The sequence below is a fragment of the Hibiscus syriacus genome, unplaced genomic scaffold (assembly GCF_006381635.1).
Source record: "Hibiscus syriacus cultivar Baekdansim isolate YM2019G1 unplaced genomic scaffold, ASM638163v2 tig00005974_pilon, whole genome shotgun sequence".
Taxonomy (NCBI): Eukaryota; Viridiplantae; Streptophyta; class Magnoliopsida; order Malvales; family Malvaceae; genus Hibiscus; species Hibiscus syriacus.
The window spans coordinates 1667363-1690137 of record NW_024062076.1 but is presented as its reverse complement, the minus strand read 5'-3'; the positions used below and the strand labels follow the sequence as shown (position 1 = coordinate 1690137).

At 35.5% G+C, this 22775-nt stretch overlaps 1 protein-coding gene across 1 annotated transcript; it reads right to left on the bottom strand.

The window, feature by feature from the left end:
• Positions 1-14246: 14246 nt before the first annotated feature.
• LOC120200471 (glycerol-3-phosphate acyltransferase ATS12, chloroplastic-like) lies at positions 14247-22510 on the bottom strand. Its single transcript, XM_039201305.1, has 13 exons — positions 22072-22510; positions 20826-20923; positions 20339-20425; positions 20110-20207; positions 19425-19482; positions 18881-18982; positions 18737-18798; positions 18535-18645; positions 18337-18415; positions 15350-15469; positions 15167-15280; positions 14633-14784; positions 14247-14515 (listed from the first exon to the last, which is right to left on the bottom strand). Exons 1-12 carry the CDS (start codon positions 22400-22402, stop codon positions 14650-14652), a joined length of 1395 nt encoding a protein of 464 aa, XP_039057236.1. The 5' UTR covers positions 22403-22510; the 3' UTR covers positions 14247-14515; positions 14633-14649.
• Positions 22511-22775: the final 265 nt, after the last annotated feature.

The following is a 22775-nucleotide window of genomic DNA, read 5'->3' as shown; positions in this document are numbered from 1 at the left end:
AATGATGGACACTTTTTTCTGGAACAAATGATTCATACTGAACTTCCAACAAGATCCTTGCAACATTAAACCTACTCCGATTGGAAGTTTCATCATCAATCTTAATCACTTTACCCCATAAACAACCTAAATCCATAAAGAACTTATCACTCCAAACCGAGATAGGAACGTCCTTCAGTAAAACCTTAACTCTGGTTTTGATTCTACTCTCATAACCTTCCAATAATTCCAGCTCATCAAACCAAAGACGAACCAATTCATTTCTTCTTAACCAGCATTCCTGACGATTCTTCTCACTTTTAAACTAGATAACCACCAAAAAACGCATGCCAAAGGCTAAACTTCACATCAAAGCCTTCCGCACTAAAGGCTGTTAGGATTATATCTTCATTATACATACTTTTTATTTTACCAACCAAACAACTCTCTCTCCACGATAATTCTTTCTTTGGGATGATTATGTTACTGCTGCTTGCTCCTTCAATTAGACTTGGGTATGGAGATCTCTCATCTACTATCTTAACATTAATAACATTATCTGATCCACATACTTTAAATGTTTGTTGATTATCGTCAACCTCTTTTAACTTATCATCAGCTATCTGCACTCCTCCAAGAGCATCCTTGAAAGAGCTGAAATCCCTCAAAGATGGCCGCCACACCTTTTTAAAGGATCTATCAATCTCAACCTTCTTATTTTTTTCTCTGACATTTTATCATGAAAAACTCTGATTCTGAACCCATCCATAATCTACCATCCGCCCTACGAACCGCTGTGTTTGCTTCAGACTTGCTATTAAACCTAATAAAAGCAAATGTAGATTCAGCTGATAGTCTCTTTTTTTTTTGCTTATGTACGCTATGAACACATCAATCACTACTCCATACGATTGAAATGCATCCTTAAGGGTTGACGAATGAATCCTTTTACTCACGTTATTAAAAAAACGGAGTAGCATTTGGGAACCCGACCAAATCTCTCCACTGCCCTATACCTCCCTGAAGCTCTCTTCCTAAACCCTATCTTTTAACTAGAGCCAACACTGATACTTTTTAAAAAAATGATGAACATTGAGAAAGTGGAAGACGTTAAAGGTGTTCAAATGTGAATCTGCAATTTAAGGTATCTAAAATATCGAGTACATGAGACTTTCGAGTCACAAAAATTTAACTATGATTCGATCCGTAAAAGACGATACCCGACTTACAGGTAATTACATTTCGGATCACGAGTACCTAATTAGTATTTATTTTATTTTTTAATTTATATTATTTTTTTAAAAAAATCCATAAAAAACCCATAAAGTTTATAAACTCAAACGTATAATATAAAAATAAAAAATAAAAATATAAAATTACAATTAAATTTAAAATAATTTAAGATTAAAATGAATGATTTTAAAAATAATTTAAATATTAAGATGAAATAATTTAAAAAATATATAGATATAGAATATTAGGGTAAAATAATTTTAAAATTAGAAATGAAAAATCTAGTGTACCACAAAAATAATAATAAAATAGAAAAAGAAAACCGAACCGAAAAATACCCGATTAAGAGTAGTTTTGTGACTTAAACCCGACCTGAAACCCAAAAATAACAGGTCGAATACACGACCCGTAATATATTTATCTATAAAATACTTGATAATCGGGTGAATGGATCGAATACTTCAGGTCAGGTATTTTTCAACACAGTATATTTTGGTGTACTTTCCAAGAAACTGGCTCACTTTAAATCACTCGTATAGTACCCATCCTGCCATCCACTCTTCATTAAGAAAACGAAATACAAAAGAGAAAATCGCCTCAGTGACCAAAAAAAAGTTATAATATACGATTTTAACCAACTTTTTTTGGATTTGCCAAAATGACCAACAAAATCGCAACGCGAAATAAAAATCGCAACGCGATCCCCAGAATCGCAAATCAGTTTCCAAAATCGCAACGCGATTCTTGAAAATCGCAATGCGATAGTACAAATTCGCATTGCGATTTTCCAAAATCGCAACGCGAATATGAAAATCGCAACGCGAACACATAAATCGCAACGCGTATCCGTAAATCGCAACGTGTATCCGTAAATCGCAACGCGTATGGGTAAATCGCAATGCGTATCCGTATATCGCAACGCGTATCCGTAAATCGCAACGATAATACATAAAATCGCAACGCGTATCCGTAAATCGCAACGCGATATTTAAAGCGCCATTATAATCGCTACGCGTATTTTATTTTCAAATTACAAAAAGAATATTAAGACAAAATCCCGTAATCGCAACTCATAACCTAAAACCTAAAATCACAACTCAGTCCCATCTCCATCTCTCACTCTCTACGGCGAAGAAATCCGTCCCCATCTCCGAAGATTTCCGTCCCCATCTCCGGCGAAATCCCTCACAACCATTCACGGTCAGAAATCCCTCACAATATTCAGAAATGGAAAATCAACCTCCGAGGGTTAGTTTTTTTAATTATTTTTATTTTGAAATGTTTGCATTATTGTAGGTTTTTCATATTGAAACTGATGATAAGTTTACTGGTCATTTCAATAATAGATTAACCATTTCACTTAGATTTCATTTCGCGTTACGATTCTCTCGTTGCGATTTTCATTTCGCGTTGCTATTCTCTCGTTGCGATTTTCAAGTTAGTATTTGTCTTTGTCTTTGTTCTGTCTTTTGGTTGAAGTAATGCAATCCATTCAAGTTTCAATTTGCAGAAGAGTCGCAACGAGATAAATGAAAATCGCAACGAGAGAATGACTGTCGCAACGCGAAATGAAAATCGCAACGAGAGAATCGCAACGCGAAATGAAAATCGCAACGAGAGAATCGCAACGCGAAACCAAAATCGCATTGCGATTTTCATTTCGCGTTGCGATTCTCTCGTTGCGATTTTCATTTCGCGTTGCGATTCTCTCGTTGCGATTGTCATCTCGCGTTGCGATTCTCTCGTTGCGATTTTCATTTCAACCAAAAGACAAAACAGTGTTGCAAATTTTAGTTTCAAGAATAAACTACTACTTTTTATGTTTATTGTTTTTGGTATATCTTCACAGTGTAGTTTTTGGTATATCTAACTTGGTATGTTTATTGTTTTTGTAGAAATTTTTTCGGCTCAATTGACCTTGAGAAATAAAGTCAGCCTGGCCACTACAATTGCAAAGAAGCTTTCACCTGCTCAAAGACAATTGTTTGAGGAAACCTGCTTCGGGCCATGGCTGAGAGTACAGCATCCGGGTGGAGATGCTAATTTGACCCATTTGTGGCTTCAGACCATGACATCAAATCTACCCGACAGTATACAACGTGGTGAGGAAGAGATATGGTTTCATTTTCCACCAGCGTATACTTGTTTTGGGCGGAAGGAGTTCTGCTTAATCACTGGTCTACGATTCGGACACGATGATGTAGGCCGGTACACTCGTCATATCGCCCGCCCATCATGGTTATCCCGGGTTTTTCCGGATGAGTCAATGGAGAAGCCGAACCTACATGTCGACGACCTGAAGAAATTGTTTAATAAGAAAGCTGGTTTCACTCGGATGGATGACGTCGATGTTGTCCGAGTATGCCTTCTACTACTTGTGTATGCCGGCTTTTTAGGCAGAGAGGCCAGACAACCTATTCATCGGGAGCTAATAATATTGGTAGAGGACCTGAATGCATGGAATCTGTTTCCGTGGGGTTCGTATATATGGAAAGCTACCTGGACTAAGTTGTCGTCTGCCTTTGATGACCGCAAAAGTTTGCGGGGCGATGGGTCCAAATACACTTTGTCAGGCTTTGTTTGGGCCTTTAAGGTAAGAATTTCTATATAATGTTTCTAAAATTATAATTAATTATTTAACAATTACTAATTTTGTTATTATATTGTTTGTAGATTTGGATATTCGAGGCTTTCCCCAGCATGCGTACATATGCAATAAAAACGTCAAATGATATTCCCAGGGCTATTTCCTGGAAGAGGAAAACTCTGTTGGATTGGGAAGACTTAATACCATATGCCACAATAAATAATGTAAGTTAACACAAATACTTTCATATAATATAAACAAGTTATTAATAGTAGACGTTTAACTTTGTTTGAGTTTTTATATTTTAGGAGGCTAACATTCCATTACAAAGACTGACACCCACGGAGGAAGAGCTTGCCACTGATTGGTGGCAAGCTAGTCAGAATTTTTTTGATGGCACGGATGATGAGCAGCATCCACTTCCTCCAATTCGAGAGCCATCACCTCACCTAGAGCCATCACCCGATCGACCCGACTATACACCTCTAGAACGAGAGCCATCACCTATCCCGTCACATCATCGAGCCTCTTCTCCACCATCACCTCATGATAGGCGACCGGCAAAGATGCCACGACTCCTATCTCCCTGTTCTCCACCTCCACCTCAACGGGATGAGTCAAGGGAGTTACGTGATGAGGTCAATGCCTTGCGTGAGGAGATCGGTACTCTACGCGATAACGATGGTGCATGGCGTGTGGAGGTGTCAACTTTACGTGGTGAGGTTGCCGCTCTACGTGAGATGATAGTATCGTTGCAGAATGAGGTTCATACTCTACGCAACGAGGTAAGTTTAAGATTTTCCATATTTAACTTAATGAATACTCGTAATTTCACTTAGATTAGCCATTTCACTTAGATTGCTTAGTAAATTTATTCGGTTGCTGCCAATTCTGCTAAACTGTGTATTCTTTAACACTGTGAAATAGTATTTGTCTTTGTTTTGTCTTTTGGTTGAAAGTAAATTTGTTCGGTTGCTGCCAATTCTGCTAAACTGTGTATTCTTTAACACTGTGAAATAGTATTTGTCTTTGTTTTGTCTTTTGGTTGAAAGTAAATTTGTTCGGTTGCTGCCAATTCTGCTAAACTGTGTATTCTTTAACACTGTGAAATAGTATTTGTCTTTGTTTTGTCTTTTGGTTGAAAGTAAATTTGTTCGGTTGCTGCCAATTCTGCTAAACTGTGTATTCTATAACACTGTGAAATAGTATTTGTCTTTGTTTTGTCTTTTGGTTGAAAGTAAATTTGTTCGGTTGCTGCCAATTCTGCTAAACTGTGTATTCTATAACACTGTGAAATAGTATTTGTCTTTGTTTTGTCTTTTGGTTGAAAGTAAATTTGTTCGGTTGCTGCCAATTCTGCTAAACTGTGTATTCTTTAACACTGTGAAATAGTATTTGTCTTTGTTTTGTCTTTTGGTTGAAAGTAAATTTATCCATTCAAGTTTCAATTTGCAGAAGAAGAAATAGTTTACTTTCGCAACACGAAACTTAAAATCGCAACGCGAAACCAAAATCGCAACGCGAAATGAAAATCGCAACGACAGAATCGCAACGCGAAACCATAATCGCAACGACAAGATCGCAACGCGAAACCAAAATCGCATTGCGATTTTCATTTCGCGTTGCGATTCTTTCGTTGCGATTTTCATTTCGCATTGCGATTCTGTCGTTGCGATTTTCATTTCGCGTTGCGATTTTGGTTTCGCGTTGCGATTTTAAGTTTCGTGTTGCGAAAGTAAACTATTTCTTCTTCTGCAAATTGAAACTTGAATGGATAAATTTACTTTCAACCAAAAGACAAAACAAAGACAAATACTAACTTCAGGGTATTAGTTTGAAACATATTTTTCTTTGTTATCTGATGCATTTTGTGAACTATGATAGAATAATGACTTGGGTGAATACAATGCAAGTTTGAAACATATTTGTCTTTGTTTTCACTGTTTAAATATCATGTCTGTTTATTTACTGATTTTTGTATTTAATTATTTAGCGGCCCGATAGAGTGGATGCTTTACGTCGGGTTATGCTTGCACGACGGAGTTCACGCATCAGACAGCGTGCACGTGCTATTAAGTCTCCGTACACCCCAATAGTGCGAAGACACCGCAAGAAGAAGCCCGACTCGCCTGTCATCCCTCAAGAGTCCACTCCTATCGTTGAAGAGGCCCCCCTATCATTCCTCGAGAGTCCCCTCCCACCGTTCAAGAGGCCACTGTCATCATTGAAGAGGTCCCTCCCACCATTCAAGAGCCCGATTCACATGGCGTCATATGTAGGCTTCTTGAGAAACCCTCTGACGTGCCGGACATGATGGATTCAAGTTGGCTCTTGTATGAGTTACCGGCCAGTACCATACCAGTATCTGAAGAGGAGAGGGAAGAACTACCGGACACAATTCTGGATAACACCCTTTGGGCTAAGACCGCTGTTGATTTTTATCTACATGAGCGGAGCCAGGGGTGTTTCACTGACATATGCAAGCTCACCGATGATATCTATTTGTTGCTTGATCGGTCTTGGTGGGGCGTATTATTAGGGGTCGAAGACAATGGCTATTTCGATGGGGGGGTAAGTCTTATATTTTTCTTATATTTCAATTTGATTAATTTTTTTTTAAATTTATGTAAGTCACTAATATATGTCTTTTTTTGTAAAACAGCATATCGATGCGTGGGTGACACGTCTTCTAATAATAAGAAAACTTAAGAAAAATAAAAATATACGATATACAATTATGCCGACGTCTTTTCACGCCGTTCACTTGAAGAATGCACGAAATGAATCATTTGATTTGGGCAATGGACAAGCTAAACTTTATCCTGCATGGTGGGAGGTCGATAAGGTTAGTATTTATTTTAGATTGAGTTTAAAGGTTTTATGAAATAAGTGCGCAAATGAATGAATTATTACTTATGATTGCAGGTGTTTATCCCTGTTTTGGAACGTAAACATTGGATTCTCGTCGAGCTTCAGCTCCCATCCCTTAAGACAATAGTGTATGACAGCATGATAAATTACATATCATTGGCTGATTTAAGAGATGTTATTAAGGGATGGAGCTCTCATTTGGCTAAATTCTTGGATGCGATCAATTATTGGACTCGTTCTGGAAACAAGAAGCCAAAGAAGCTCAATATTACAGTTATTAGAGACGAGACCGCGCCACAACAAACGAGCGGAGCCAGAGGAGATTGTGGTCCTCTCGTATGCTTGGCGTTGGAGCGTTTGACGACGGGAAGCATCAAGTATCTACCTCCCACCGATAGAGATAAAGCTGCAGTAGGCTTGTGGTTTCGGCATTATATGGCTAAATCGATATATACGAGACGCTGCCTACCTGCATCCGCGTTATAAAAATGTCCATAAACAATTGGTAAGTTTATATACTTTTGGTTTGAAAATGTTTGGTTAAGTACCTAGAATTCAATAATTTGCTGTTTGTAGGTTTTAGATGTGTAGAAAGTGTTGTTTGAACAAATGTTTGGTTTCTGCAGGTTAATCTCAGAAGTGAACTGCGTGAAAATGATGTCGAGCTGCAAAAGTTGATTCAATAGTTTAATTGATTGTTTTTTGATTGTTTAATTGATTTGTAAAAGTTGATTCAATAGTAGATGATCGGAAATAAGAATTATTGCTTATTTTTTGATTGTTTAATTGATTTGTAAAAGTTGATTTGTGTAATTGATGCGAATATAATTCTTATTTGTGCTTGTTTAATTGATTGAAATGTAATGGTTGATTTTGTTGATTTCAATCTGCATTATGTTGAAGGCAAAATTGACTATCGCAATGCGAAATGAAAATCGCAATGCGAAATGAAAATCGCAACGAGAGAATCGCAATGCGAAATGAAAATCGCAATGCGGAAATGAAAATCGCAATGGGAGAATCGCAATGCGATTTTAATTTCGCATTGCGATTATCTCGTTGCGATTTTCATTTCGCATTGCGATTTTCATTTCGCATTGCGATTCTCTCGTTGCGATTTTCATTTCGCATTGCGATTCTCTCGTTGCGATTTTCATTTCCGCATTGCGAAATGTAATGGTTGATTTTGTTGATTTCAATCTGCATTATGTTGAAGGCAAAATTGACTATCGCAATGCGAAATGAAAATCGCAATGCGAAATGAAAATCGCAATGCGAAATGAAAATCGCAACGAGAGAATCGCAATGCGAAATGAAAATCGCAATGCGGAAATGAAAATCGCAACGAGAGAATCGCAATGCGATTTTCATTTCGCATTGCGATTCTCTCGTTGCGATTGTAATTTCCGTGTTGCGATAGTCAAATGCATGCCTAATAGTGATAACAACTGAATAACAAGAGTTGGTTAAGTCAAAATGGTTGGCCTGAGTCATTAATTCAACTGAAAATGTTAAAAGTTCACACATAAAATCCACATAATACAACGTTTGCATTTAAAAATCACCTAAGTTAACAGTCCCAAAAGGTGAAGCCAATTGTGATTGGGATTTTAAAGATGGTTGCCTTTTGCTTGACACCATATGAGCTTTGGATTTTGATGAGGATCCATATTTTGGTAGAGGAAAAGATGATTTTGATGGCACTGGTGATCCACATGTCAACCTTGTATGACCACTTTCCTTGCACCGACTACATGTCGATCTCTTCTTCTCTTCACCCTTAGACGGTATACGATCGTGACTTTTTGGTCGGCCAGGTAGCCTTCTGTCCATGGCTGGTGGCAAAACTGTTTGTAAGTCATCTGGTATGTCCCACTCAGAAGGATGTGGAATAGGGTAGACAATCTCGGCATAAGTCTGTCGATAAACTTCTGTAGTGTAGCAATCCATAGCGTATGCGCTTGAATCATCTTGGTTTAAATGAAGAGCAACTTTTATAACATGGCCACACGGATAACCAGATGTTTGCCATTTCATACAACTACACGTCTTTGCATTTAGATCGACTAGCCCATTTAAGTTATTATCCAGTACTTGAAACAAAGTGTTTGAACATGGTTCAACTCTCCATGACGTTGACTTCACAACACGTTTCGTTATCTTTTTTTCAGTCCATGGTGTAACACGATGTTCCAATGTTCCTGTAAATTTAAATAAACAATACTTAGTAAAATATATAAATATGATAAGTTACGAATTCAAAGAAATAATACCTGCATGGTTTCTTTTCTTGTAGTACCACTGTTGAATAGAGGCTCGAAAAAACTCCATTAACATAGTAATGGGTAATTTCCGGGAATGACGACTTAGAGCGTTGATTGATTCTGCACTATTAGACGTCATGAAACCATATCTTGCTCCAAGTTGATGTACTCTTGACCATCTTTCAAACCCGACATCTTCTAGTGTTTGAGCACACTGAGGCAAAACACGTCTTAAACAATTTATATGCTTATTGAAATCCACTTCCCGATAAGCTTTTACAGCCTTCCAGTATGTCCATTTGTGCTTTTTATACCAGCAGACCTTGATTTTAGATTTCTATACAAATGAACACCACAAAGTCCATGAAAAGCATCTGGGAAACACCTTCTAACAGCGTTGTCAATTGAGTTTGCCCTATCGGATATGATTGTCAGATTGCTAATAGGACCTATGCAATCCCTAAGATGCCCCATAAACCATGTCCATGAATCAGAGGTTTCAGATTTGCCAACCCCGTAAGCTATTGGCAATATCCCATTGTTAGCATCCATGGCTACTGCTAATAAGTTTACTCCAAGGTATCGACCTTTCAAATGTGCTCCGTCAACTATAATAACTGGGCGCATGCAAGTAATAAACGAACGAATCTACAAAATAATATACACAAGAAATATAATCATTTAAATGTGAAATGCATGTAACTAACAAAAATGAGTCAACAAAATTATATTGATTTACTAACCGTAGCACCAATGGCGATAAACAGCAACTCAAAGCGTCCATCTCTATCTGTTTTGATATGAGTTACCGACCCAGGATTTTTCAGCTTTAAATTGTGACAATAAGCCGGCAGTTGGGCAAACGATGCTTCTGGCGACCCCCTCAACAATTCCAAGGCATAACATTTGGCTCTCCAAGCTTGAGAATATGATATACTAATCTTGAACCGAGCATTCATGTCAGTCATAATTTCATGTCCCCGATATACCCTGCCATTCAAAAACATTAACTCAGCCAGAAAACCACCCAACACCTTTTTGTTTGCCTGTCTATGGTGAGGAAAAACTTGGGTTCTTGAACATGTATGTTTATCAATAAAAGTCCTAACTTGAAACATTTTGCAATCTTTTATTCTCTTTGCAATCATACGCCACGTACAGTTTTTGTCAATCATACACCTTGTTTCGAAACGATCTTTGCTTGATTTGTTAACTTTTAGTTGATAGCCATCTTCCACACATTTCGTATACAAAGCTATCTTCAAGTCTTCCTTTGTATCAAAACAATCATCTTTCTTGACACGAATAACTTTTGTGTAACAATCAACTGCTTTCTTTGCCAACTCTTCTTCCGGTAACTGAAGTAATTCTGGCATATTCCAGTTATACTCCCGTGGCATTTCTTTTCTTCGGGGACTTTTTCTTCTTCTTTTTCTTCTTCAGGATTATATGAATTACAGAATGGATGTTCAACATGTTCATTCACAGTCGTAACTTCCTCCTCATTATCATCAACAACATCTTCCTCGGCAACGGGTGTTTCATCATCAAAATTCGGGTATTGACCAATATGAAAATCATTACACACATGGTCTGTTTCTTCTTCTGAAACATCATCAAAATCCGTGTATTGACCAATATCAAAGTCCGGATATTGACCAAGACCAAATTCGAATACTGACTAGTACTCACAATTTTTTCTGTTGGCTCATCATCGTCTAACTGGTCAATACGAAAACCGGAATTTGGTGCTGAAAGTTGATTGGGATTTGGATTAGAGAAAGGTTGTGGGTTTTGAGAAAAACTTAGTTGATTACTACCCGCTACTGACCCAACAATACTACTTCTAGGTTCAACAACATACAATGTAACATCATCTTGTGAAACACTAATGTAAGCAATGAATCGTTCAACATCTTCATTGTCGGTTAACAAATAAACTTTACCATTTCTCTGATAAGATAGCCTAAATCCACTTAGGGGCTCTAAATTCAATTTATTTGAAACACGTAGCATTAGAGTTTCATAAGTTAACTTTTGTAAAGACAATTTTAGTTGAAGATTCATGGGTAAAGGCATATATTGTAAAACACCATGAACATTATCCCATGACCCTCCAAAACACAAATCTATCCAAACATGATCAACATTAGATGATTTCATGGTTGTAAATTAATTTACTAAACAGACGAGCTGCGAAACTAAAACCTGTTGCCGGATTGGGAAGGATGTCGTTGGATATAGGAACGGATGTCGCCGAAGAGAGTGATAGATGGAGATGGAATGAGTTGCGATTTAGGGATTTAGTTTATGATTTCAGTGTTATATACCCAAAATTTCAGTGTTGTGATTTACAGATTCTCGTTGCGATTTACGGATTATCGTTGCGATTTACAGATTCTCGTTGCGATTTACGGATTATCGTTGCGATTTACAGATTCTCGTTGCGATTTACGGATACGCGTTGCGATATACGGATACGCATTGCGATTTACCCATACGCGTTGCGATTTACGGATACGCGTTGCGATTTACGGATACGCGTTGCGATTTATGTGTTCGCGTTGCGATTTTCATATTCGCGTTGCGATTTTGGAAAATCGCAATGCGAATTTGTACTATCGCATTGCGATTTTCAAGAATCGCGTTGCGATTTTGGAAACTGATTTGCGATTCTGGGGATCGCGTTGCGATTTTTATTTCGCGTTGCGATTTTGTTGGTCATTTTGGCAAATCCAAAAAAAGTTGGTTAAAATCGTATATTATAACTTTTTTTTGGTCACTGAGGCGATTTTCTCAATACAAAAATAGAACATCTAACATCTAAAAAAATATGATGATTACAAAACCCCGCGACTGCAAAACATTAATCAAATTATACATAAAGGAAGGAATGCATGCACTTGTTTTGTATTCTATCAATGTTTCTTTCTTATATTTTTACAGTTCATTACATTAATTTGGCAAAGCATTCAACAGTGGGAAGGAAAAGAAAACATTGTCGTGCATTGTATTTTATTTTATTTAGTTTTCAACAAATACGAAGATGCAGTGGGAGCATGTGAATATTATTCACTTCCCTAAAGATTTAAAATTATTATATATTTTTATTTTTTTAATATTTATATTAATAATTTATCTTCACTCTTTAAAATTTTAAAAATTTTAAAAATTCATCTCTTAATATTAATATATTTTTAACTTTTTATATTTTTTATTAATAATTTATCTTCACTCCTTAAAACTTTAAAAATTTCAAAAATTCATCTATTAATATAAATCTCTTAATATAAAATCTTCTTAATATAATCTCTTAATATAAAATCTTATGTCCTTCTATATGTACAACAAGAGATAAACATCAAAATATATGTAGCTTTCACCAGCACCAATGGATTTAGATCTATCCATGCATCGACACATATCCATTCTTATTTCAGCACTCACGTGAGGTGACCCTATGATAGCCAGCTACAAAAATAAATAGTACCGCTACTATTTACTAGTAATACCATGCTCTACTGCTTATACTGTCTACAAACAAAGCGTACAGTCTACATGTGAGCTCCGTTCTCTTTCCTATTCAACAATCACATTTTCCTTTTACAGTCTACATGTGAGGTCTGTTCTCTTTCCTATTCAATAATCACATTTTCCTTTTTCTAAAACTGTGTTTTGAGGTACTATCTTTTCTTTATTTGATTTGTGTAACACTAATTTTCTTCCATTCTTTTTAATATATATATATATATTATAGTTTACAAATAATTTGAAAATACGTATATAATATATAGTTTCTAAAAATATTTTAAAAATATATATATAATATGATTTTTAAAACACTTGAAAACTGTATAATATATAATTTTTAAAATATTTTAAGAAAATATATATAATATATAATTTTTAAAATCATTTTTGAAAAACTTCTATAATATATAATTTTTAAAAAACATTTTTTGAAATTTATATAATATATAGTTTTAAAAAAATATTTTTGAAAACTTATATAATATATAATTTTTGAAAATCATATAATTTTTAAAAAAGTATTTTTGAAAATTATAGTCTTTTAAAAATCATTTTTGGAAATTTATATATAATATGTAGTTTTTTTAAAAAAATATTATATATATTTTTTTTAAATAATTAATTATTTATTATTATTTATTACTATTATTTATTATTATTTCTTATCCATTTATTTTTTTTCCAGGGTCTAAAATAAGGTCCAAGATAACCGGGCCTGAAACAGTCCAAAAGTACTATGAAACGATCCAGTAACCAGATGATGTTTAGGGTTTGAAAGTCCTAAAATCAAGGTGTCGCACAACAAGGTCAAGGGTCACGCGAAACGGCCAGACGTCGGCCGAGGATCTCGGGACTGAAACATCCCGGGATTTCAATAGCAACGCCCCCAAACAGAACAACCCGGGGTACTGGTTCACCGAGCAGGGTATAAATACCCCGGTGACCAGCAGAGGGGGGACCCCACGAGCATCAAGTATCACCGAGAACATACAGAGCCAACACACGACCAACAAAAAACCACAACCGCCAACAACAGTATACCGAGGGAAGCCACAAAACAATAAACCAAACAAAACCGATGAACCAACAGATATACACCAAAGAACCACAAACCAAAAACAAAGATACAACCACACAGAACCATCAACACAAAAGACCCAGCCACACGAAATATCGAAGAACCAACCACAAAGCCGAAGGCCTCGAAAAACCAAAGGGACGCCGACGAGGTATAAAAATCTGAAACTTATGCTATAGATCTTACACTGTTTGGGGCCATTTTTGTAAATTTTAGCTTCGGATTGTTGTTGAGGGAGGTGAAGAGAACATTTGGGTGTGTTTAGATTTTTCCGACCAATGCCAGCGGTGGCCGGAAGCGGCGGCAGTACGGCGAAGAGTCACCAAAGGTAAATAGTTCGAATCGAATGTTTTAAATTTGAATTTAAATTTTTCAATTTTCACAATTAAAGACAACCGACAAATTAATTAGTATCAAAAGGGCGATTCAAGGGTGCTAATCCTTCATTGACCGTAACCGACTCCCGAACCCGACATATTTCTGGTAAAACGCAGATCAAGTAAGAAATAAGGTATCCGATCAACCCATTTGTTTTAAAATACATGATCGGTGGCAACTCCTAATCGTTTAATTCAAGTCGAAACCCAATTCCGGGACCCAACCGAAAAACGATTACGACAATTTGGTTGCTACTTGCTAGAACACTGCTCCTAAAAGTTTCCAAGCAAATTATTGGATCTTTTAACTCGAAAATATGATGTTATGAACCAAATTTGAATGTATCATATTCACAGTTAAGAATTGGCTATAGGCTACAAGTTTGAGTCTCTCAACGAAGTAAGACCTGTACAGAGCGAACCTGAAGCACACTCTTGGAATAGCTTCAGTTTCCGATGGATTCAGCTCCCCTAAAAGGTGCTCTACTGTGGGTATCAATAAGCAAACATGGTTCATCTTGCAGGACATTCTTCTGCCTACGTATCTGATGCCTTTCTTGTTAACGAGTCAAAAATTAAAGCATCGAAAAATGACCTGGCATGCAGCAAATCAAAACCCAATTGAATTAACATATGACATTAGAAGGTGTTCATCCCAACACTACAAAAGCATAACTGTGCACTTGATACACCAGAAAAATTAAGCCAGTACCTATTACCAGGTTTTGACTAGATCCGTGGCTGCGACAGAAAGACACCTGCGGTTGTTGCCTCTAACCCTTGTTTGCCATGTATGGCGCGTTTGAGGACATTGTATTGCTCAGTCACAGATCTATGCAGTGCTTGTGCGTATGCACCTTTAGCCTGTGCAAATTTAAAAGCCAATTCGTACTAAAGAGATCAAGCACATACATACATGATGTTTATAGAAAGTTATCATCTAGTGCTTTTTGGAGCATAGAAATTATGCAAATAGTTGTTATGGCTCATATCCAAATAAAATTTGAGGTAATCATTTTTGCCAACATGAAGCATTGATGTTACACTCATCTGCAAGTGTGTTGATCATCTATGATAAAATGATGAAGCTTGTGTGAAAATCATAGAGATGGAAGTTAAATCTTACACTCTTGCATCGATCAGATGCTTATCATGCAACAGCCAAAATACATTAATTTTCTCCCTTATTTTTATATCCGGAATGCGGTAAAGAACCAGAAACTAAGTGTATATGAACATAACTGACCTCTTCAGAATTTTTACAAGCAGCAGCAGTTTCCAGGGGGCAGATTTTTTGCGCCACTGACAATCCAACCCCATGAAAAGCAATGATTCTTTTTTCTCCAATTTCCTTTTCAACCTGGAAAATGTCGTTGAGTCACAAAAGAGAGAAGTTTTACATAAGAGAAACTGACAGGCAAATACACACCTTGGGTGGAGGGGGCATGATGTCGTAGCACAATAGAGCCAAGGGATATATATGCCCTGCTCCACCTGAGTGTCTTATGAGCCTTCTCATATTGTCTACTGAAGAAGAATCAAAGGGTTCCTAACACTCCTTATATTAGTACGCATAAACACATGCTTTTCTTTAAAAAAAGGTGACACATATTTGCAGCCAAAAAGGTTCATATCCTTTTGAGGGTCTAATAAAGACGAATTTATGCACAACAATGACTACTTGTATAAACTAAGGACAAATTAGGGGGCCAGGGCTCAACGATAATAAAATTCTAAAATTCCGAGGAGAACAGGATAAATATCTAGGGTAACAGATGTAAAAGATAACCTAAGCTTCCTTCATCGCATCATCCAACCAAGAAAGAAAACCTAAGCATCATAACTAGGGTTTATGGTTGTTACTTCAGTTATGATTATAAGGGTTGCAAAGAAGTCCAACTTAAAGCACCAAGGATTAATTGTGGTGAAGTACATACTCTTTTCTCCTTATAAGTTGTTATTTGGCTGGCTAATTTCATGATGGAAAATTATTTGATACACCACACACGGCAATCTTTAACCCCTGCTTGTGCCGTTATAATGTTCCAAGATAAAGCATATAAAAAATTAAAGAGTAGGTAGCCTTACCTTACACAACCCTAATAACAACAATAATAGGAAATTCTCGTAGTAATGGTTTGTCTTAAAATGTAACTATCACATACATGTCATGTTTGGTTTCAAAAATCAGTACTATTTTTTGGTATAACCACTGGTATCTGACTTAAATTCACCGTCTAATCTGAATCAAGTACTTTAGAGGCCTATTATGGAGGTTACCCTCCCAATCCGGTTTACTCTATTCACAATGTTAGGACTGAAACCTTAGACGTTGTTTGAGGGATCTAGTGCCACAATCTCTCCAAACCAATTGGTTGGTTTTACAAATTATAATTACACAAAATTACACAAATATAAAAGTTTAAATTCTAAATAATACTAATCATTGCAAAAATAACCTTCAACCCTAAAAATATATTTTAAAGATTTAATTAAATATTCACTATGTTGAAAAAGGGGTTTATAAACATGGATATATAAAATATAATATATATTATAAAACTCTAACGTGTAGCAGTAATAATAATGAATTGTAAGTTGATATTGTAAGGAAAACAAAATATATATATATATATATATATAAGTACTTCAAGTGTATATAAAAAAAGTTAAAAGTGTTATATATATATAAAGATGATGTAGTAAGATAAGAAAAGTGTACGCTATTGTTATTTATTATAATCCTACTAACAATAAAATCTGAACTTGTGAACTACTACTACTACTAATATTCATAGAAAACTGAAGAATGTAACCTGTGTACTTTATACTAATTCTCACCTCTCACCTCTCACCTCAAGAATTGAATATTATAATTGAGAATAGGAGTGAACAAAGAGAGTAAATCAAAACCCGACTGGAAACACAGTATTTAGACAGTTTATGAAACGCAGATTTAAAATCTGCAGTTACTCTAATCAAATCGAGTTCTATTTTTTAATTTAATTTTAGTTATTTTATAAGGTAGAAATGAGTATTTATATTTAGAATAGTGAAAATGATTTTAAATACTATAATTAATTAATTTAACTGAAAATTATTTTTTTTATATAAATACTTATGAAAAAAGACATTGAAACTTTATCAAATAACGTCCAAAAACCATATAACAAAGTCATTTTTTCAAAATGAGGTCTAAAAAGTCGAAACCTAAAATTAATATGAAAAAACTGATAAAGTAACCGAGCCAAATCGAGCCAAATTGAATTATCATGTTCGATTTAAAAATTTCAAAAACCAGACCAAGTCAACCCAATCTCACCCCTAATTGGTGGTCTCCAATTACACCCTAATCAAATTACATGGTGGGTGTCCAAATGCAACCTAAAGAAAATACTTGACTTGAAAACAAAACTTAATAGGCTAAGGAAACTAAGCCAGTATACTAAAACCTAATATAAATGTAAACCTTAGGTTTATAAGATACTGCAATTAGCCCTATAAATACGAGTATCAAAATAAAATCTCAAGTTAATCCCACAATTACCTTTTTTGTGTTGTGTATCATAAATATCTCCCAATGCATGGTATTCTTAGTTATCTACACTTCTGTAATTAACAATGAAAAATCTTGAACATGCCAATACACGCTATTCCTTTATTTTGTACCTACGGCATCACATGCCAATCACATATATGTACAAAACCTAAAGATCTGACCTCCTTAAGACATCTTGAAGGATAACATGCGAAATCATTAATAAAGCACAAAAGGGATGAAAGAAAAAGTCTATTAATGTTGATTAACCTCATTGAACTAATTTTGCACTTACTATGTTCGCAAGCAACAAATCCAGATAATGTCAGATTCCTTTCCCCAACAAGAAATAATTTCTAATGACTCGTGATAAATCAGACATGAGCGCAAAGGGAATACTAGTCTTTATGTATTTATTTATTCTAATGTAAACTCAGTGGGAGACTAAGACATATGTATGGCTCTCCAGTCCTTTTCCTGCAAACCTCTCTCTATATGGCCATGAAATTACAAGTATAGAACAGAATCTCTGATTTTCTATCTTCAACCATAAACTCAGTGGAAGACTAAGACATGTTTTTCCAGTTTTCTCTCATAAACATCTCTCTAAATGGCCATCAAGCTAAAAGTTTAGAACAAGAATCTGTGATTTTATCTTCTACTCAAGCTATTAACATTTGTTTTCGAATCCAAATGGATACCCTTCTTAAGTGATTATATGTTCTGGATTCGACTCTATGCTAATTAAAGCAGCTTTCGCCCATTTTGAGGATTGTACCCACAATTCTTTATTGCAAGATAAAATTGAAATAAGAAACCAAATAAATTCTTGAAGAAAATAGAAAACCCAGTTAAAGAGGACGACTGCAAAAACTAACTGGATGACATTCTTCTGTAAGGGAATCTGGGCGGTCCCTGCCACCACTTGGTGCAATCCACACTATTTTAGAGCCATCCCTGTTTGGAAAAGAACTTTGGTCTAAGGATAGAAATTTATAGTGAAACACCATGGTGCAGATTCAGGCATGTTAATGCAAGTTTTCATTCTAAAAGTATGACAATGGTCATTAAGGCACCTTAGCAGCAAAGCCATCTCTTTCAAACTTCTTGTGTTTTCTCTTCTTTTCATCTCAACATGCTCAGGAACATCATACATGTGTTTTTTGGAGTACACACATATTAGATTCCTAAAAGGAAATAGTAAAACCTTCTTTGTAAGTGACTCTTTAGTACATTTTGAAATAATTGATTCAAAACAGGTAGTAACTTATTGAGTACCTTCCCATGCTGAAAGGCTTACAAAGAGGATCTGTTATTACTCTATCCCCTGCAACATAGATCTGCAAAATAGAATATAAGTTATGATCAAGTGCATTGACAATGGCCACCACCTCCAACTCAGAATGTAAAATCAATAATCACCATGTTCTCAGCAATAAACGGATTTGTTTTCTCAAGCAACAAAGCAATGATGGCTGGGTCAGCTTCAGACTGATGGTTGGATATGAGTACAACATTATGACCCTGAAACCAATTGAGAACAATTATATACATAAAAGCCAGGTATATAAAAGATTTAGCCAGTATTACACACTTCCCAAGCTAAAGTTGAATGTAAAAAATATCCTATACACTGAAAACTTAGTACAACTACTTTTAGAACTGAAAAAAAAATACCACAAAAATTCCTTGTATGAAAAATAAGAAATTACAGGAATTTTTGTTTCTCGGATACATGTTTTCAGTAGTTATTAAACAAAGAACACTTAAGTGTTATAGCCAGAACAAAGATTTCCATCCACAGCCAAGAAGCTTAGTGATGGATAAACTTATGATCTTTTACTGTCTTTTCAAATGTAGAAATGATAGAACATCTAACCACAGCTTTGTGGAAAAAAAAATAATTTTGCAATACTCAGTCACGCTCAGAAGAGTCTAGGAAAAGGGGAAAAGTGAGCACTAGCACCTGCTTAAGCTTTTCTTCTATTTCATTGAAGAAATAAAGATTGCCAAGGTATGAATTTCTGCAATGAATGTAACAGAGAGATGTCAAGAGTACTAAAAAAACAATAAGACCATATGTGAATTGAGGTGATGACAAAATATTCATATGAAGCAAACGAAATACTAGCAGTGCAATAATGAGGTAGTTGACAACAATTGAAGTAAAATAAGGACCTATAAGACAAGTGAAATAAGATGGTGCTGGAACAGCAAAGAGAGTAAAGTATACATAATGCATGCTTCTCTTTCTTGGCATTGTTATCAATATAGTAGGTGATAAACAACTAAAACATGAAAAAAAGAAAAACTATCTGAGACCCTATGAATATTAAGGAGCCCTCTGTGATTTCAAATGCGTTATTACTTTTTTTCAATACAATAATCAATCCTTGATCAAGAAACCCCATGTAAATTATTAAATAACCACCAAGAGAATGCAAAAAATAAGAATCATACAACAAGCTTAGTCTTAGATGGTCTAAAAAGGTAGCTAATAATTAGATGTCCTATCCACTAACCTTAAAATATAATACCTTGGTTTACTTAATAGGGTTATGGAATTGAAAAACTACAAATTCCATCCATCAAAGCACATTTTGAATTTTCGAGGGAACTTTCTGCAAACTAAATTGAAACGAGTAAATCACCTGAAATCAACCAAAGGCCGGATATAATTTTGACCAAACATATAGTAGTCAAATGGCTCTCGCAATGCTTTGTGGTAGGGTTCAAAGACAAAAGGATCCTGAAAAATTACTGTCATATTTCATGCAGAACTTTATAAAACTCTTAATTGGTACGCAATACCTGGAAATGGAAGTTCATATGTGTTACAAACTGCAGAGTCATCTTGAAAGAGAAATTTAGAAGAATTACCTCCAATTCCAAAAGTACACGGTCAAATGCAACAGCCATGTTAGACAGCACAATCTCAGCAGCTGCAGGATCTCCACTTTGGAAAACCTAATTGTTGCCACATGCAAAAGATATTCTCTTAACTTTTCGGAGGTACAGGTAAAAGGCTTCCATCGAGTAATAAGGTTGGCCCAAACATTGCAATCATTAGATGATAACCTATTAAACCCATGCAGTTCAAACCTGAATACTCTGATTTTGAAGTGAAGATACGGCATTAAAGTATAAATCATACATATAGTATAAAAATACAGAGAGTTAAAAACATATGACAGTAGATTTGCTAAAATATGACTCAGCTTAATAATGACACAAAGGATAAAATGACACGTAAAGGGAAGATTGATGCTGCAACCAAAACTAACATAGTACATGCAGAGGAGAACATATCATATCTAGAATTCAATTAGTATCTAATGAAGTAAAGAGATCAAATATATTAGTTCACCGCATTTCTATAATTCTGATAAAGTTCTTCCATTCCTGCTGCAACATTTGGGGGTAGTCTTTTCGCTTCTACTTCCTTCCTAATCCCAGATATGAGTTCTGTGGTCAAATAAGTTACATGAGAGTAAAATCAGTCCCCTAATTTAATTAGTGGGACTACAAGAGGCTGTAGTTGAAAGAAAACAACAGGATATATTCAAACTTCAAAGTGAGAAATGCAGTTCATTTATTTTCTGATCACTTTTTCTTTCAGTCAACCAAACCTTTCAATTGTCTGACAGTGTCCAACAGCCCCCATTTCCCCAACTGTCTCCATCTTTTTATGCTCCTCAAAAAACCAAACACACCTTACTTTTTTGGAACCATCAAAATATTATTCAATAAATTTCAATATAGAGGAGATAGCTTCCTCATTCTTGATCAGTGTCAATATAGATGTACGTTTTAAGTCAGCACAAATTCACTAAATAAGCCGTTCTAATCCTTGAAAATGATCCTGATCAATTCATGATGTTGATGCTCTTATCAATAACAGATCCCAGCGAACTTTATTTCTACAGTAGCTACATCCATTCTAAATAAATACTCTTAAACAGGGACAGTTTTTGCAGTAAGCGCTTTCAAAGTGTAATTATTCATTTCACAGATACTTGTGCATTTAGGTGTAAGAAATTAAGCAGAACTATTTTAACCCAAGCTTCTTAGAAAGCCATGAAAATGATTAGGCACGGAACCTTTTTTTTTTAAATCTCTTCTTTCAATGTAACAAAGGATGAATAAAACAAGAAATATTGTTTGTAAAAAAAAGGAAACCTGCAATTTTCACGACGGGCTATTAGCTCAGTGGTAGAGAGCGCCCCTGATAATATTAAAGGGTTCAGTAAATAATAAAACGACCTTCTCTTAAAGGCAATTACTGTGATGTAAGCAATTTAGTTTTTCTTCTTTCCCCTTCTGTTTTAAAAAATGAAGCAGCAATTGACTAGCATATAAAATCATAACCAAATTATCCAATAGCAATTCTTTATTTTAGCATTTTCTGTAGCCAATCCTTTTTCCCTGTGAGGAAAGGAAAGGAAGAAGACGAAGAAGAAGACGTAATAATTTATATAATACCTATTTCTTTTTCTTCGGGGAAAAGAGTAACACGAAGCAGAAGTATTACCATAGTTTATTTAAATTCATTTGGTTAAACAAATAAACACAGATATACACAATATTTCAAGTAAAATCAAAAGGAAACGAACCTTGCTCGGAGCGAGCTTCAAGAAAGGTACGGGAATGCTCCTCCGGCAGCCTTCCGCCTCCACTACAAGCGGCGTCGGGCACACCGGATTCTTCCTTATCTTGGACGAGCTCAGCCATTGCCTTAGTTTTCGAGGAGAAAAACACGCATGAGAAACTCCTGGATGATGTTTTCGAAGCAGATCGAAAGAGCTGGAGCGGCTGAAACGGAATCAAAGAAAAAGAAATGGAAGAAGGAAGAGAAGAACATTTGAGTGATGAGAGAAATGGAGCCCTAGTGGCCGTGGATGTGCCCTTCAACCTGCAAAACGAGAGCGGCAAAGATGTAGACATTTTTCTACTTCGTTTTTTTTTTTACCGAAAGAAATACGTATTAAAGAAGGCGAAGAACGAGAAACACGAATTTGTTCCCTCTTTATTTGTCTTCTGGAAGAAAGAAAAAGGAAAATGGAAAGAAATGTATAATTTCATTTCATTTTTTTTCTTTATAAATGAAAATTATGGACTGGAGGTGTTGTTGGAGGACGCACGTGATTTACGATGAACACACCAATAGGTGATTGGATGATGATGCTGACTCGTACGAAAGCCGATTGGAGTACTTGTATCCGGCACGCGTTAAATCCAATGTTTACGTGTCAGTCAACAAGAATTTTCTTTCTTTTTATTTTTCACAAAACAAAAATTTTAATTCGGAGTTTGATTA

Coding starts and splice junctions, on each gene's coding strand:
- LOC120200471 (XM_039201305.1), bottom strand. CDS start 22,402: ATGTCTACATCTTTGCCGCTCTCGTTTTGCAGGTTGAAGGGCACATCC. Junction 18,416..18,534: donor GAGATGGCTTTGCTGCTAAG/GTGCCTTAATGA, acceptor TTTTCCAAACAG/GGATGGCTCTAAAATAGTGT. Junction 14,785..15,166: donor CTTGTAAAAATTCTGAAGAG/GTCAGTTATGTT, acceptor AAATTTGCACAG/GCTAAAGGTGCATACGCACA.